Genomic DNA, 14,747 nt, shown 5'->3' on the forward strand with positions numbered 1-14,747 from the left:
CTTATTGATTTGCTTTATTCAGATATTGCTTATTATTTCCAATAATTCTTTTAATAAACTAAGTTTGTTTATTGATCTGGTCTCAGTTTAATTAATAGACAAATCAAAACTAAAAGGATTCAGGTTTTATATATATTATCCTTTGCAAATGATATAATTCAGAGTGTTATTAAATGACACACATTGCCCCTGCAAAGTTGGTAACTGCTATTATATAAATATTGAGTTACATTATCAGAATGATATAGAGGTTCCATAATATTTATTGTGTCTAAACACATAATACACTTTGCAGGTACACTACTGAAAAAATAATAATAATAATAATAATAATAATATTCACAGCACTAAAGATAAGAGACTGGGCCCCTGTCTCTGATGTTAATTCGTCTACACAGTGAGACCGATTGAGCATACTAGGAAATGGAAAATAATCTTGTAGCATTATTAACATTTATTTAATTTCTATTTAGCTTTGATTTGATTCCAGTAAAGTTCAACAAACAATTCTGAACTTGATGCAATATTCAAATGCACCATCAACTTCTACATTCTACAAATGATACATTACATAATAATATGGTGCCTTATAATCTTCACAAACCTAACAATACGAATTTGTAGAGAGAAGGGTGCTAGTACAAGTAATGATCACTATTATTAGTTTGTAAGGGACTCTCCTTCACTCCTGTGAGTTACCTGCGTTGGTGTCAGCACTTGCCCCAGCTCTTCTACACGCAGTGTCCCATAGCAGACTTTCAGTGGGTGTGCTGGCTTCTCATCCACATCAGAGAGGCACAGAGGTCCGTTCCACTGGGAAATATCCACGGGCATCTCTAACCTGTCTTCGCTCACTGTACGCACAAATAGTCAAATACGACGGTGCTAAGTCCCCCTGCAGCCCCAGATAACTCAGAAAATGTAGCCACGCCCATCCCAATTACAGCCAATGACCATGTGCACAGAAACATTAGTGGAAACATGATTGGATAGTGCCATTAACGAGCTGCCTTATTTGGTACGGGGTTTGTAGCCTTCAATCCTTCATGATTTTCCTTGGCATTGTACATTATTCTGTATTCATTGTTCACAAACTGTAACTATAACTAACAAATCTATATCTAAACTACACATATATAGACTATAACAGCAGCACCAGAACTAAAGAAACACCGTTTATCCACAGTGGAAATATTTTGTGTAATTGCAGCGATATAACATTGTTATCGATAAACCTTCATTCTGCAGGACCTGCTTATGAATAATGAATGTACCAATTTCTGGGGTTCTCAACAACAACTGTGTAATGAACACTTTTTTGGGGTGGCATAGGATCATGTAGCGTAAACATTTACTTTGTAAATCCATGGTCAGAAGGGAGTTAATGAAGGTCCCTCAAAAAATATGAAGTATGAACCCCAGAGATACACGCTAAACATATTACTTTTATTAGAATATTATAGTTATTATTTTATTTGTATTATTTTTGTGTTTATTTCAGTGATGCTAAAATGTTGTACATTGTCTTATTAAGAAAATTGGTCATTCCGATTTTCTAATAATTTTAAAAAAGTGGATTTTTAACATATTTTTTATAGCCATCTGTAGCAAAACTTTATATATAAATATTGCCTAAAGAAGTGACAATTACCTATGTGTATTGCTGCCATCTCTCTGAGCATACACATGCTTCAGACTGTTAATATGAGGGCATGCAGCAAACAGATAGATGTTTGTTCCATATAATTATTATTATTTATTTGTATAACACCACAAAATTCAGTAGCTAAAATTAAGTGCAAATATATGAATTTTACTTTTGTTAATAATGTTCCTTTAATAATAATTTTTCATCAAATGCATCATTAAAGGGGACATTAAACCCAACATTTTTCTTTCATTATTCAGATAAAGAATACAATTTTTAAAAAGTTTCCTATTTACTTCTATTATCAAAAATGTTTAATTCGTATGTTATTCTTTGCTGAAGAGATACCTAGGTAGGTAGCGTGCACATGCCTGAAGCACTACAGGACAGGAAATAGTGCTGCCATCTACTGCTAATGTATAACATTGTTGCAAAACTGCTGCTATATAGTGCTGCAGGCACGTGCACATTCTTGAGCTTACATTTCTGCTTTTCCAATAAGGATAACAAGAAAACGAAGAAAATATAATAATAGAAGTGAATTAGAAAGTTGATTCAAATTTTATGTTCTATCTAAATCATTAAAGAAAAAAATTGTGTTTTATGTCCCTTTAACTCTCCTCACTCACAATCCCACTAATTCACCTTTGAACTGCATGGTGTCTCTCTACTCCTGTATACCCCATGCCCAAGGACTAGTTGCACTTGAGAGATGTTGACATAATATACTGATTATGACTCAAATTTCATTAATTACATGCTAGATTCTGTAAAATTTCTATTAACACATAATTATTTAGTTTTTGAAGACAGAATATTTCTCCAAAGGAGGGGAACGGCAATGGGGGCAAAATTTGCATATTTATACATTGCATACTTTGAAATGTTTTAAATCTTTGGTGATCTGAACCCCTTTAAAGTGACGGTCCATTTTGATGAATTAGTGCCCTGTTTTTAATAAACCTATTAAAAACAAGGGCACTTTAATTCATTAAAATTGACATTTCACTTGTTTTCTTTAAAAACTTACCTTTTAATCCTGGTAGCCGCTCCAGCACTTCCTCCGCCTGTCGCAAGCCGTCTTCGCGGGTCCAAAATGACAAATCCGGCTTCCTCCAATCACAGCGTTGCATCAGGCCAAGATTCCCCCGGGGGGGGGGGGGGAGAGCTGTGATTGTAGGAAGCCTGATTCGTCATTTCTGACATCTGCAGAGGCTTCCGACATCCGGGGGGAATCGCTGGAGAGGCATTCAGGATTAAAAGGTAAGTTTTTGAAGAAAACGTGTGAAATGTCAATTCTGATGAATTAAAGTGCCCTTGTTTTTAAAAGGTCTATTAAAAACCGGGCACTAATTCATCAAAATGGACCTTCACTTTAAGGAAAATATTAAATTCTACACTAGGTTCATTGACAATATACTTATTATCTGCGAAGGAGATTATCAACAGGTTGTGAACTTTTTTGAGAAATTTAATATTAATGATATGAATCTAAAATTTTCAATTAATCATTCAAAAGATTAAATTTCTTTCTTAGATCTTAACATCAAAAAAGATCCTTATGGTAAGGTAATCCATAGAGAAACTTACTTCAAAATAGTTGCAGGAAACTCTATATTAAGATATGACTCGAATCATCCTCAACATTTAAAAAGAGCAATCCCAAAAGGACAGTTTTTGAGACTGCGTAGGAACTGTACTGAAGTATCAGATTATGTAAAACATGCCAAAGAATTTGAAGATAGACTAGTAGTTTGGGGTTATAAGGATAAGCCCTTATGAGATATATTGACAGAGGTTAGAGATATGGATAGAGATGATCTACTTCAGGAAAAAGATAAAATAGATTATGCAGAACAACAATCTATCTTTACTACACAACTCAGTAACCAGTATAGTTCCAGTTGTTAGAGAAGGAGTGAAATTTGTTTTTAAAAAAAGCTTGAACAATTGGAAATATTGTAGGAAGGAATTTTTCAAAATCCAATGATAACTCCTTAAACTGGTTATCTAAGAGAAAAGGTTTCTTTAAATTTGGAGTACATCCCTGCAAATGCTGTGAGTTTGTCAAAATAGGAGATTTATTTCAATCTCACCATACTGGTTTAGATTTTTAAAATTAAATACCACCTTTCTTGTACATAAGGTTTTGTTGTGTATCTGGTATCATGTAAACTTTGTGGATGCCAGTACACAGGACGTACTACACGCCCCTTGAAAGATTGTATAAGAGAGCATCTTATCTCTTAAAATTGAGAAACCAAAAACTCATGTAGCAAGACACTTTGCAATTCACAGAACATCAGATATTTTTAATAATACAGCTAAGAAGTATATCCTATCCCTGTTTATGTTTCAGGCAATAGATTGGGTCCCTAAATTAATTACAGGAAGAGACTAGATATGTGCATGGTGAAAAAATTTGGTTCAGTTCGGATCGATCGGATTTTTTCGAATTTCGGTTCGGAGCGATTCAAATTCGGAAAAATTCGAATCAATTCGGTTCGGATTTGTTTCGGATTCATTCAGATTCAAATAAATTCGTCTCGATTCGGTTTGGAAATTCGGAATTCGGTGGGATGTGCTGTGTATTAGACTAGTATTATGTACTGTATATTAGGTGTAACCCATAGCAGAGTGATATAACCTAATATACTGTACAATACCAGTGTAATCCATGGCCATCCGAATCTACCGAAAAAATCCGAACTAATTCGGATTTATTCGGTAAATTCAGCACTATTTTAATTCGGAAATCCGAATCGATCCGAATCCCGAATTTTACGAATTCGTCCGAATTTCCGAATCGATCCGAAACGAATCGCACATGTCTAGAGGAGACAGACTTGCTAGACTAGATAGAAAGGAAGTGTTTTGGATTCATAGGTTGAAGACAGGGTATCCTTGCATGAATGAAATTTGGAATTTGAAATTATACACAGGAATTTAAAAGTAACACTATCTATATGTATTATAATATAGAATTCAAAATATAGATTCTATCTAGAGTTTTTTCTCTTTGCTACTTAGCTATGTTTAAACATTGTAACTGTTATCTTTCTCTGTGAAGAATTTGTTACACAAGATTTTTGTTATATTACAATAACTATGCCTATAAGTTAGCAATACCAATTTTGAAAGTATGGTCTTATATTCTTTTTATTTTCTCGTTACATTTCTTACATTTTTTACTTTTGTATGAATGAATTTGCATTGAAAATGTAATCATTTTATACGGGCCTTGAAGAGTTAAAGGGATACTATTGTCAAAATTAAACTTTCATGATTCAGATAGAACCTGCAATTTTAAGCAACTTTCTAATTCACTCCTATTATCAAATTGTCTTCGTTCTCTTTGTATCTAAAATGTAAGCTTAGAAGCCAGCCCATTTTTGGTTCATGACCTGGGTAGCGCTTGCTGATTGGTGTCTAAATGTAGCCATCCAATCAGCAAGCGCTACCCAGGTGCTGAACCAAAAATGGGCCGGCTCCAAATTGGTAATGGGAATAAATTAGAGAGTTGCTTAAAATTGCCTGCTCTAGCTGAATCATGAAAGTTTAATTTTGACAAGACTGTTCCTTTAAAGTTTCAGTATAAATAGTGGAAGGTAGGACAGCTGCACATCTCTGATGAAGTGCTTGTTAAAGGGACAGAAAACCCCAAATTTTCTTTAGTGATTTGGATAGAACATATAATTTTAAACAACTTTCCAATTTGCTTCTATTATCAAATTTGCTTCATTATCTTGTTATCTTTTGCTGAAGGAACAGCATTGCACTACTGGCAGCTAGCTGAACACATCTAGTTATCCAATCACAAGAGACAAATGTGTGCAGGCACCAATCAGCAACTAGCTCCTACTAGTGTAGGATATGTGCGTATTTATTTTCAAAAAGGGATACCAAGACAGAAGTGAATGTAAAAGTGTCTTAAAATGACATGCTTTATCTGAATCATGCAAGTGTAATTTTGACTTTCCTATCCCTTTAAGCAGGAGACGCATTGGAGTGTAGCTCTTGCTAAGTATCAGCACCCTTGGGTGACACTCCTATCCACCACAACTCTTCAGCAACAATCAACTAAATATTCTCTTACTACTGATATCATGTTATCTTCAGGTATTTGTCATAATAACTAACACTTCCTAGCACAGACCCCGATCCAAAAGTAGCTTGCTCCACTGATGCATTTGTTCTTGTTTAAAGCAGTGGATTATTCAATAAGATTGCCAGTTGAAACAAACTTGAAATGCTTAATGGAACATGGAAGCCAAAATTAAGCTTTTATAATTTAGAGCCTACAATTAAAAAAATGCTTTCTAATGTACGTGTGCATGTCTTGAGCACTATATGTATTACATTGCTACATTGCAATGTGCTCACTCCTGAATATACCCCAGCATGCTCTCATATAAATGAGCTAGTTCCAACAACAAGAGACTAATTAATTTGACAAAAGAGGTACATTGGAAAATGATTAAAATAGTATGCTGTCTACATCTTGAAAGTTTATTTGACTTACTTTTAACTTTTAATATCCACAAGGCTGATAATTGTAGGCAGAGGATAGCGAGTGTACTAACAGATCAGTGTATCAGAGGTGTCTCCTCCTTGAACCATTTATATATTTAAAGATAAATATGATCACCGTTTGGGGGACAAATGGGTGAGAGTCAGTATGCTGGAGGAGGTACCTCCCTGCCCCCCCAGAGATGCTTCTATGGGATACATTTATTAAGCTACTTTTGCAGCTTTTGAGGCTATGCAGAGCATGCGAGTCTGCAACCACAAATGTAAGTAGCAGAAACTGGCTTTTGCTCAAGAGCTAACCAGAAGGATCTCCATGGCTATGAGTCATTCTTCCCAACTTGCTTACATTAGAGGATATGCACAGCCTTCCTATACAACTATGGTGGCAGGTTTTTCTGTACATTAACACTGTGACGGCCATCTTGGAAACTTCATAACCATATTGTAAAGGCAAATCCATACTATGCACAAAAGAGGGGCTAGACAAAAGGCAAGTGGACCCTGGGGCCCAACCAGGCCCTCTGTAGCAATGCCACTACAAATTTCAGGGACATATCGGCCCCTAGAAATGTGGGTTTAGTTGCAACTGAGATTTCTGAGTCCACTGCTTCCACCACTTTTTTATGCATTGTTGATGACTCTTGAACATCTTGCTCTTATGCAATATCAGCTAGATTATGAGTTTTGAGCGCTATAGGGAAATTAACGACCACCACAAAAGCGGCAGTATTTAACCTCCCTATAGCACTGCTATTGCAGGTTTTGAAAAACCCGGCTTGTGCGGGCGATATGGTGGCATTGAGCTCCATACCTCACCCAAATACAAGCACTGACATAGACATCAATGGGGAGAGTCTGCTAAAAATAAGGCTAACACTTGCAATCGCGGAATGAAAAGCTCTGTAATGCAGCCCCATTGATGTATATGGAGAAAGAAAAAGTTAAGTTTAATCCTAACACCCTAACATAAAAACTACGTCTAAACACCCCTAATCTGCCGCCCCTGACATTGCCGCCACCTACATTACAGTTATTAACCCCTAATCTGCCGCCCCCAACATCACCGGCACCTAAACAATTAACCCCTAGTTTGCCGCCCCTAACATCGCCGCCAACTACATTATGGTTATTAACCCCCAATCTGCTGGCCCCAATGTCACTGCCACTATACTAAAGTTATTAACCCCTAAACCTCTAGCCTCCCACATCACTAACACTACATAAATATATTAACCCCTAAACCTAACCCTAAGCATAACCCTAACCCTAACACCCGCTAACTTAAATATAATTAAAATAAAACTTACAATTATTACCTAAATAATTCCTATTTAAAACTAAATACATACTTACCCATTTACTAACTACCTAGCTAAAATAAATACAGACTTACCTGTGAAACAAAACCTAAACTTGCTTTTCACTAAAACCTAACATTACAATAATAAAAAAAAAAAATTAAATTAATCAAATACAATTATCTAAATTACAAAAAAAACAAAACACTAAATTACACAAAATAAAAAACGAAATTATCAAAAATAAAAATGAATTACTCTTAATCGAATAGCCCTATCAAAATAAAAAAGCCCCCCCAAAATAAAAAAAAACCCTAGTCTACACTAAACTGCCAATGGCCCTTAAAAGGGCCTTTTGCGGGGCATTGCCCCAAAGAAATCAGCTCTTTTACCTGTAAAATACAAACAACCCCCCAACAGTAAACCCACCACCCACACAACCAAACCCCCAAAATAAAACCCTATCTGAATAAACCTAAGCTAATAAATGCCCTGAAAATGGCATTTGGATGAGCATTACCCTTAAAAGGGCATCTAGCTCTTTTACATTGCCCAAACCCTAAGCTAAAAATAAAACCTACCCAATAAACCCTTAAAAAACCTAACACTAACCCCAGACGATCCACATACAGTTTTCGAAGACCGGACATCCATCCTCATCCAGACTGCAAAAGTCTTCATCTAAGCGGGCAGAAGTCCTCATCGAAGCTGGCAGAAGTCTTCATCCAAGCGGGCAGAAGTCCTCATTGAAGCCGGCAGAAGTCTTAAAAAAAAAATTCTATTAGCTGTTGCAATCAGCCAATAGGATTGAGCTTGCATTCTATTGGCTAATTGGAATAGCCAATAGAATGCAAGCTCAATCCTATTGGCTGATTATAACAGCCAATAGGATTTTTCCCCCTTTAATTAATTGGCTAATAGAATTCTTTCAGCCAATCGGAATGTAAGGGACGCCATCTTGGATGACGTCACTTAAAGGGAACCTTCATTTTCCAGCGGCGATCGTAAGAAGAGGATGCTCCGCGCCGTATGTCTTGAATAAGCACCGGCTTTGCGCCGGATGGATGAAGATAGAGGATACCATCTGGATGAAGACTTCTTCCCGCTTGGATGAAGAATTCTGCCGGCTTCAATGAGGACTTCTGCCTGCTTGGATGAAGACTTCTGCCGGCTGGATGACGATAGATGTCCGGTCTTCGAAAACTGTAAATGGATCGTCTGGGATTAGTGTTAGGTATTTTTAAGTGTTTATTGGGTGGGTTTTATTTTTAGCTTAGGGTTTGGGCAATGTAAAAGAGCTAAATTCCTTTTAAGGGCAATGCCCATCCAAATGCCCTTTTCAGGGCCATGGTTAACTTAGATTTATTTAGATTTTAGGTTTTTATTTGGGGGGTTTGGTTGTGTGAGTGGTGGGTTTTACTGTTGGGAGGTTGTTTGTATTTTTTTATACAGGTAAAAGAGCTATTTTGTTGGGACAATGCCCCGCAAAAGGCCCTTTTAAGGGCCATTGGCAGTTTAGTGTAGGCTAGGGTTTGTTTTTTTTTGGGGGGGGGGGGTTATTTTGATAGGGCTATTATATTAGGAGTAATTCATTTTTATTTTTGATAATTCCGTTTTTTATTTTGTGTAATTTAGTGTTTATTTTTTTTTGTAATTTAGATAATTATATTTGATTAATTTAATTTATTTTATTTGATTGTAATGTTAGGTTTTAGTGTAAGGCAGGTTAGGTTTTATTTCACAGGTAAGTTTGTATTTACTTTAGCTAGGTAGTTAGTAAAAAAAGTGCTTTGAAAAAAAACACCAGGAGTACCTACTGGTTTAGGGCATAAGGTGACTGATTATATTTATAAAATTGCTGGCCCTAAAGAGGGCAACACCACAGATAACCGACAGCAAGAGTTCCTCAGCGATAGTGAGGGCGATATTAGACCACCAGCGTTTGTGCCAAAGGCTATTGTGGCCAGAAAGGAGCAGGTTTTTCAGCTAGCCCCCAAAGGAATAGAAGGAGGAGGAAGCGTAGACCCAGAAGAAAAGAGAAGGGTCAGGGCACAGCCAAAGAGAAATGTGCGCAACAAGTACAACATTTAAAAGTTATCAATCTCTCTAAAATCGAATTGACAGATTCACAGATAGAGGTGTTAGGATTGGGATTTAGTCCTACAAATAAATTGAATTTATTTGAAACCATTGTTGATGTTAATAGACTTGTGAGGGACCTTACGTTGAGAAAGTTCTTATGGGGTTCAGATACAAGAGATGAGTCAGCGGAAATTGCTAGTGCCTCTAATTTACTTGATGTGACTGAAGGTGAGAGTGCCCCGGGCATTTCTGATATAATAGATTTTAATGAAGGGATAGATTATTTAACCCTCCATGAATTGGGGACTTTCAATATACATACAGATAATACCATTAAGTCAAACCATGTAGGATTTAAACCCAAGTCCATATTTTACCCCACTAGAGTAAGAAGCCCCTTCTTGGAGGCGTTTCATTGCCGAGTAGAAGAGGATCTGATTAAGCTCTCAGAGCAACCTCACAAGATAACACACAACCTGAGCCCAGCTTACAAATTGGCACTAGAACAGCTAAGTAAAAGAGAGGATATTGTAATCAAACAGGCAGACAAGGGGGGCTGTATAGTTGTGATGGGAAGAGATGATTAGGTCACAGAGGCCTTACGACAGTTAACTGACAAACAAGTATACAGATAGTTGAGCTATAATCCCACTGAGAGGTTTGGAATTGAGCTGAGACACTTATTGGATGATGGTCTGATGAAGGGACTTATTGATTCTGAAACTTTTGAATACCTAATGGTACAAAAACCAGTTATTCCTATATTCCATCATCTCCCCAAGGTACATAAAACCTTGGTGGGGGTGAAAGGAAGACCAATAGTATCGGGTATAGGATCATTATTTAAGAAATTATCAGGTTGGATTGAGTCCCTCCTACAACCAATAACCCATTTTCTACCGTCTTATCTCAAAGATACCCCCCACCTTATAAAAATTATGGAAAATGTTGAATGGAATATTGATTGTAAGTGGTTGGCGGTGGACGTGGTAGGCCTCTACTCGGCTATTCCACATGAGCACGGCATCAAGGCCGTGAAATATATGTTACAACATTTTAGTAATTATCATGTGGATTTAATTGCGTTTATAGTGGAGACACTCACATTCCTCCTGACCCACAACTATTTAAAATTTGAACTAACTTTTTATCTCCAGAGATGTGGGACAGCAATGGGGCAAAATTTGCCCCTTCATATGCCAACCTTTTTATGGGTTGGTGGGAGCTGTCCCACGTCTTTGGAGATAAAAACCCATTCAGAGACAAGATTAGATCATACAAGAGATTCATTGACGATCTCCTCTTTGTTTGGGTGGGAGAGGTTGCTGAGACACAAGACTTTATGACCTCTTTTTGTTTACCTCACAGGTTGAAGTTGACGCTATACCCTATTTAGATGTGAAACTTAAAGGTGATATAATGAGTGGAAAAATACTTACCACTCTTTATCGGAAACCTATCACATCAAACTCCTTGCTTCATGCCAGGAGTAACCATCCTCGTCATACAGGATTTGGGGTGGCCAAGGGGCAGTTCATGAGAATTAAGCGGAACTACTCCTTGGAAGAAGACTTCAATAAGGAGAGCGAAGAACTGAAGCGGCTCCTAACTGAGAGGGTTTATTCACGAAAAGTGATTAACAGAGCATACCGGGAAGTCAGCAGAATGGATCACAAAAACATGTTGAGGGGCACACACAATATGCCAGACCATACCAGGAGAGGTTATGATATGCAGAAACCAACACTAGTCACTACTTACAGCCTTCAGTTCAATGACATTACTGACATAATTAACAAACACCTGCCGATTTTTACAGCAGAAGACAGCTTAAAGGAATATGTGTCCAAGGGATGTAACTTTGTATCACAGCGAGCATGCACAATAGGCAATTTGGTAGCACCTAGTGTACTTAGGGACAAGGCCAAGACCAACAGTAGCTGGTTAAGTGTGAAAGGGCATTTTAAATGCCACTACTCCAGATGCATAGTATGCCAATATAGCAAGGTTACCTCTAGCTTTCAATCAAAGACGACAAATTGTGTAGGACCACTTTTGTGATCTATTTGGTGGAATGTACATTGTGCAATGGGCAGTATATCGGATGCACAACTAGGGAAGCATGTTCCAGAATAAGAGAACACCTTAATGACATCTCCCACAAGTGCTCTGGGCTCTCACAACATTTTATAACTATACATGGTGGTGATGTTACATCACTCTCATGGCAGGTTATAGAGTGTGTTTGGAGCCCCCCAAGATGTGGGGGACAGGACTGCACAGTTAATGCTACGTGAAGCATTTTGGATCTTCAAATTGAAAACAAGGAGACCCCAGGGCTTCAATATTGAGGGAGATGTCATAAACTTCTGGAAAAAGTAGAAATCATGCCCCTATAAAAAATAATATACAGGAAACATATGGAGCTATACATTCCTAGAGCCATGAGCCTGGGGATACTACTTTGGAGGAGAATGCAGGAATATAGGTGCATATGATTGTTTTGATCCTACTTGTGTTGCTATTTTTAGATGGTCCTTATTTTTCCCACCATAGCATAAGATAGGGGTTAAGGACTTTATTATTTATACATATTAAACATACTTAACCATCTTTAAATGGATAACACATGGATGATCAATAATATTAGATATAACATTCACACCATATCAGGACATAAATACATTACTGCAAGTAAGTCTAAAACAGAATTGTAATTTAGGAACCACACGCAGTTATGCCATAAATATTTGATATGGTTACTTCTAAATTGCACCTAGGTTTGGGTTAGGCCTATCAATAAAACTAAATTCCCATAGGCTTATCATTGAATATTATACACAGGTACTGAAGGGGTTAATCACTGAAAATCTTTGGACCAATAGGGATGTAACTATAGGTATATCAGGCAGGATGTAATGGCAGCCAATCATGTCCATGATTAAGGAACCATCCGAAACATGTAGGGCTGATTGGGTCCTAGCCATGAGAAACCTGCATTTTTGTTTTTAAGTTTTTGTTGCCACAGTTGTATGATTTTACCTATTTTCACATGGAGGAATAAATGAGTAGCTTTTTTTGAGGATCGCTGTGTTTCTTCGTTTTCTAGTTAGTAAATAGTTAATAACTATTTACTAACTAGTCTACCTAGTTAAAATAAATACAAACTTACCTGTGAAATAAAAATAAAACCTAAGCTAACTACAATGTAACTATTAGTTATATTGTATGTAGCTTAGGTTTTATTTTATAGGTAAGTATTTAGTTATAAATAGGAATTATTTATGTAATAGTTGTAAGTTTTATTTAGATTTATTTTAATTATATTTAAGTTAGGGGGTGTTAGGTTTAGACTTAGGCTTAGGGTTACATTAGGGTTAGGTTTATGGATTAATATATTTATGTAGTCATGTGGGAGGCCAGAGGTTTAGGGGTTAATAGTTTAATTTAGTATATTTCGTTGTTGGGGGCTTGCAGTTTAGTGGTTATTAGGTTTATTATAGCAGCGGTGTGGGCAGACGGCAGATTATGGGTTAATAATATTTAAATAGTGTTTTTGATGCGGGAGGGCAGCGATTTAGGGGTTAATAGGTTTATTATAGTGGCGACGATGAGCTCCCTTCCATTGAGTCGTTAAAAATGGAGCCGTAAGCTACTGAAGCGACTGACAGCTAAAAGTAATTTAGGGCTCCATTTTAGTACCAGGTTTCCATTGAAAAGATTAGCGTGTTGTGTGCAGTTGCTCTTTTTGGCCGTACGTAAGTTCGCGCTGCCAACCGATGTCGGATTCGTCGAAAAGCGCACCATAACAAGTGCATTGCCATGGTAACCCGACCTCTGTCAATAAGAATAATGGTTTGCGCCTGCGCTCTTTACCTGTGATCGCCTCTAGAGAGAAAGACACAGGAGCTAGTTGCGCTGGTAGGAGTTTGGTGGTTTGGATATTTTTTTGAGAGTTAGTGGATAGTTGGAGATTTGTTTTTCATATATTCTTATTGTAGGCCTCGTATAATATTAGGAACACACACACACACATCCATACATTAGTTAATTAACACACAGTTTATACACACAAACACACACACACTTTTATTTGATACAAACACATTCACATCTTTTTTTTATTTCATTAACCCCCCATATCCCCATCTTCTTTAATTACTCCTTTCATTTCAACACCCTTATCCCACTTCCCATCTCCCCTTTAACTACCCTTCCCCACTATATTATTATTATTATTATTATTATCAGGTATTTATAAAGCGCCAACAGATTATGCAGCGCTATACAACTAATAGTAAAACATTACAAGGATGAATTACAAACACAAACAAACAAGTACAGTATTGGGGTATGTTACAGTTGTAGGTGCAATAATGAGTTATACAAAAGGAGAGGAATGCCCTGCCCTTGAGCACAATCAGTAGTAGTTCACTTTAAATACAAAGTGTCCTGCAGGTAGAGAGGCTCTCAAGCTTACAATCTAAAGGAGAGGGAATGGACACAAAAGGTAAGGGAAATAAGTCTGATATAAGGCAGGGTAAACTGATAGTGGGTGAAGTGTGTGGCAATAAAATGAGGGTTGGGAGAGTAACAGAATATGGTAAAATGTCAGTACAGAGGCTGTGAGTGTGTATTTTTGTCTCTAACCTGGTTCGTTAGCGACAGCTGCACCTAATGCTGTTAGGGGGTGTTTATATATTAAGGTAAACACCAGGGTGGGAGGTGGGAGGGAGGCTTGGGGGGCTAGTGTGTGCAAATTTTCAGAGATATTGCTTTAGGTGTGAGCTTGAAAATTGCAGGGGAAATTTCAGAGATATTGCTATAGGTGTGAGCTTGAAAATTGCAGGGGAAATTTCAGAGATATTGCTATAGGTGTGAGCTTGAAAATTGCAGGGGAAATTTCAGAGATATTGCTGTAGGTGTCAGCTGTAACAAAGAGAGTGGTAAAGGTAAAACTTCCATTTGATAAAGTGAAGGAATAGGGGGAGGTGTGTCTTGGAAAAGGGTAGGGGGGGGAGGGAAGATTGGAATGTACAATAATAAAGGTTAAAAACAATTCCATATTAGCCCAACAGATATAAGGAAAAAACAAAAACACTCAATGTCTTGATTGGAGATATCAGTCTGATTTACCTTGAAAATTGCAGGGGAAATTTCAGAGATATTGCTGTAGGTGTGAGCTTGTA

The 14,747-nt window shown here is 37.2% G+C and overlaps 1 protein-coding gene across 2 annotated transcripts in view; it reads right to left on the reverse strand.

Moving 5' to 3' along the window:
- The window catches only part of LOC128648806 (phosphatidylethanolamine-binding protein 1), a 92,314-nt gene that overhangs the window by 54,842 nt on the left and 22,725 nt on the right, over positions 1-14,747 (reverse strand). The window contains exon 1 of one of the 2 annotated variants that reach the window (XM_053701679.1): positions 700-901. The exons of the other annotated variant lie outside the window; for it this stretch is intronic. Within the exon in view, the coding sequence (XP_053557654.1) occupies positions 700-834 (135 nt within the window). The 5' untranslated portion in view covers positions 835-901. Of the gene's footprint in view, positions 1-699; positions 902-14,747 lie in introns of those variants that run through there. 2 annotated transcript variants of the gene reach the window in all.

Source organism: Bombina bombina, chromosome 2 (genome assembly GCF_027579735.1).
Source record: "Bombina bombina isolate aBomBom1 chromosome 2, aBomBom1.pri, whole genome shotgun sequence".
Classification (NCBI taxonomy): Eukaryota; Metazoa; Chordata; class Amphibia; order Anura; family Bombinatoridae; genus Bombina; species Bombina bombina.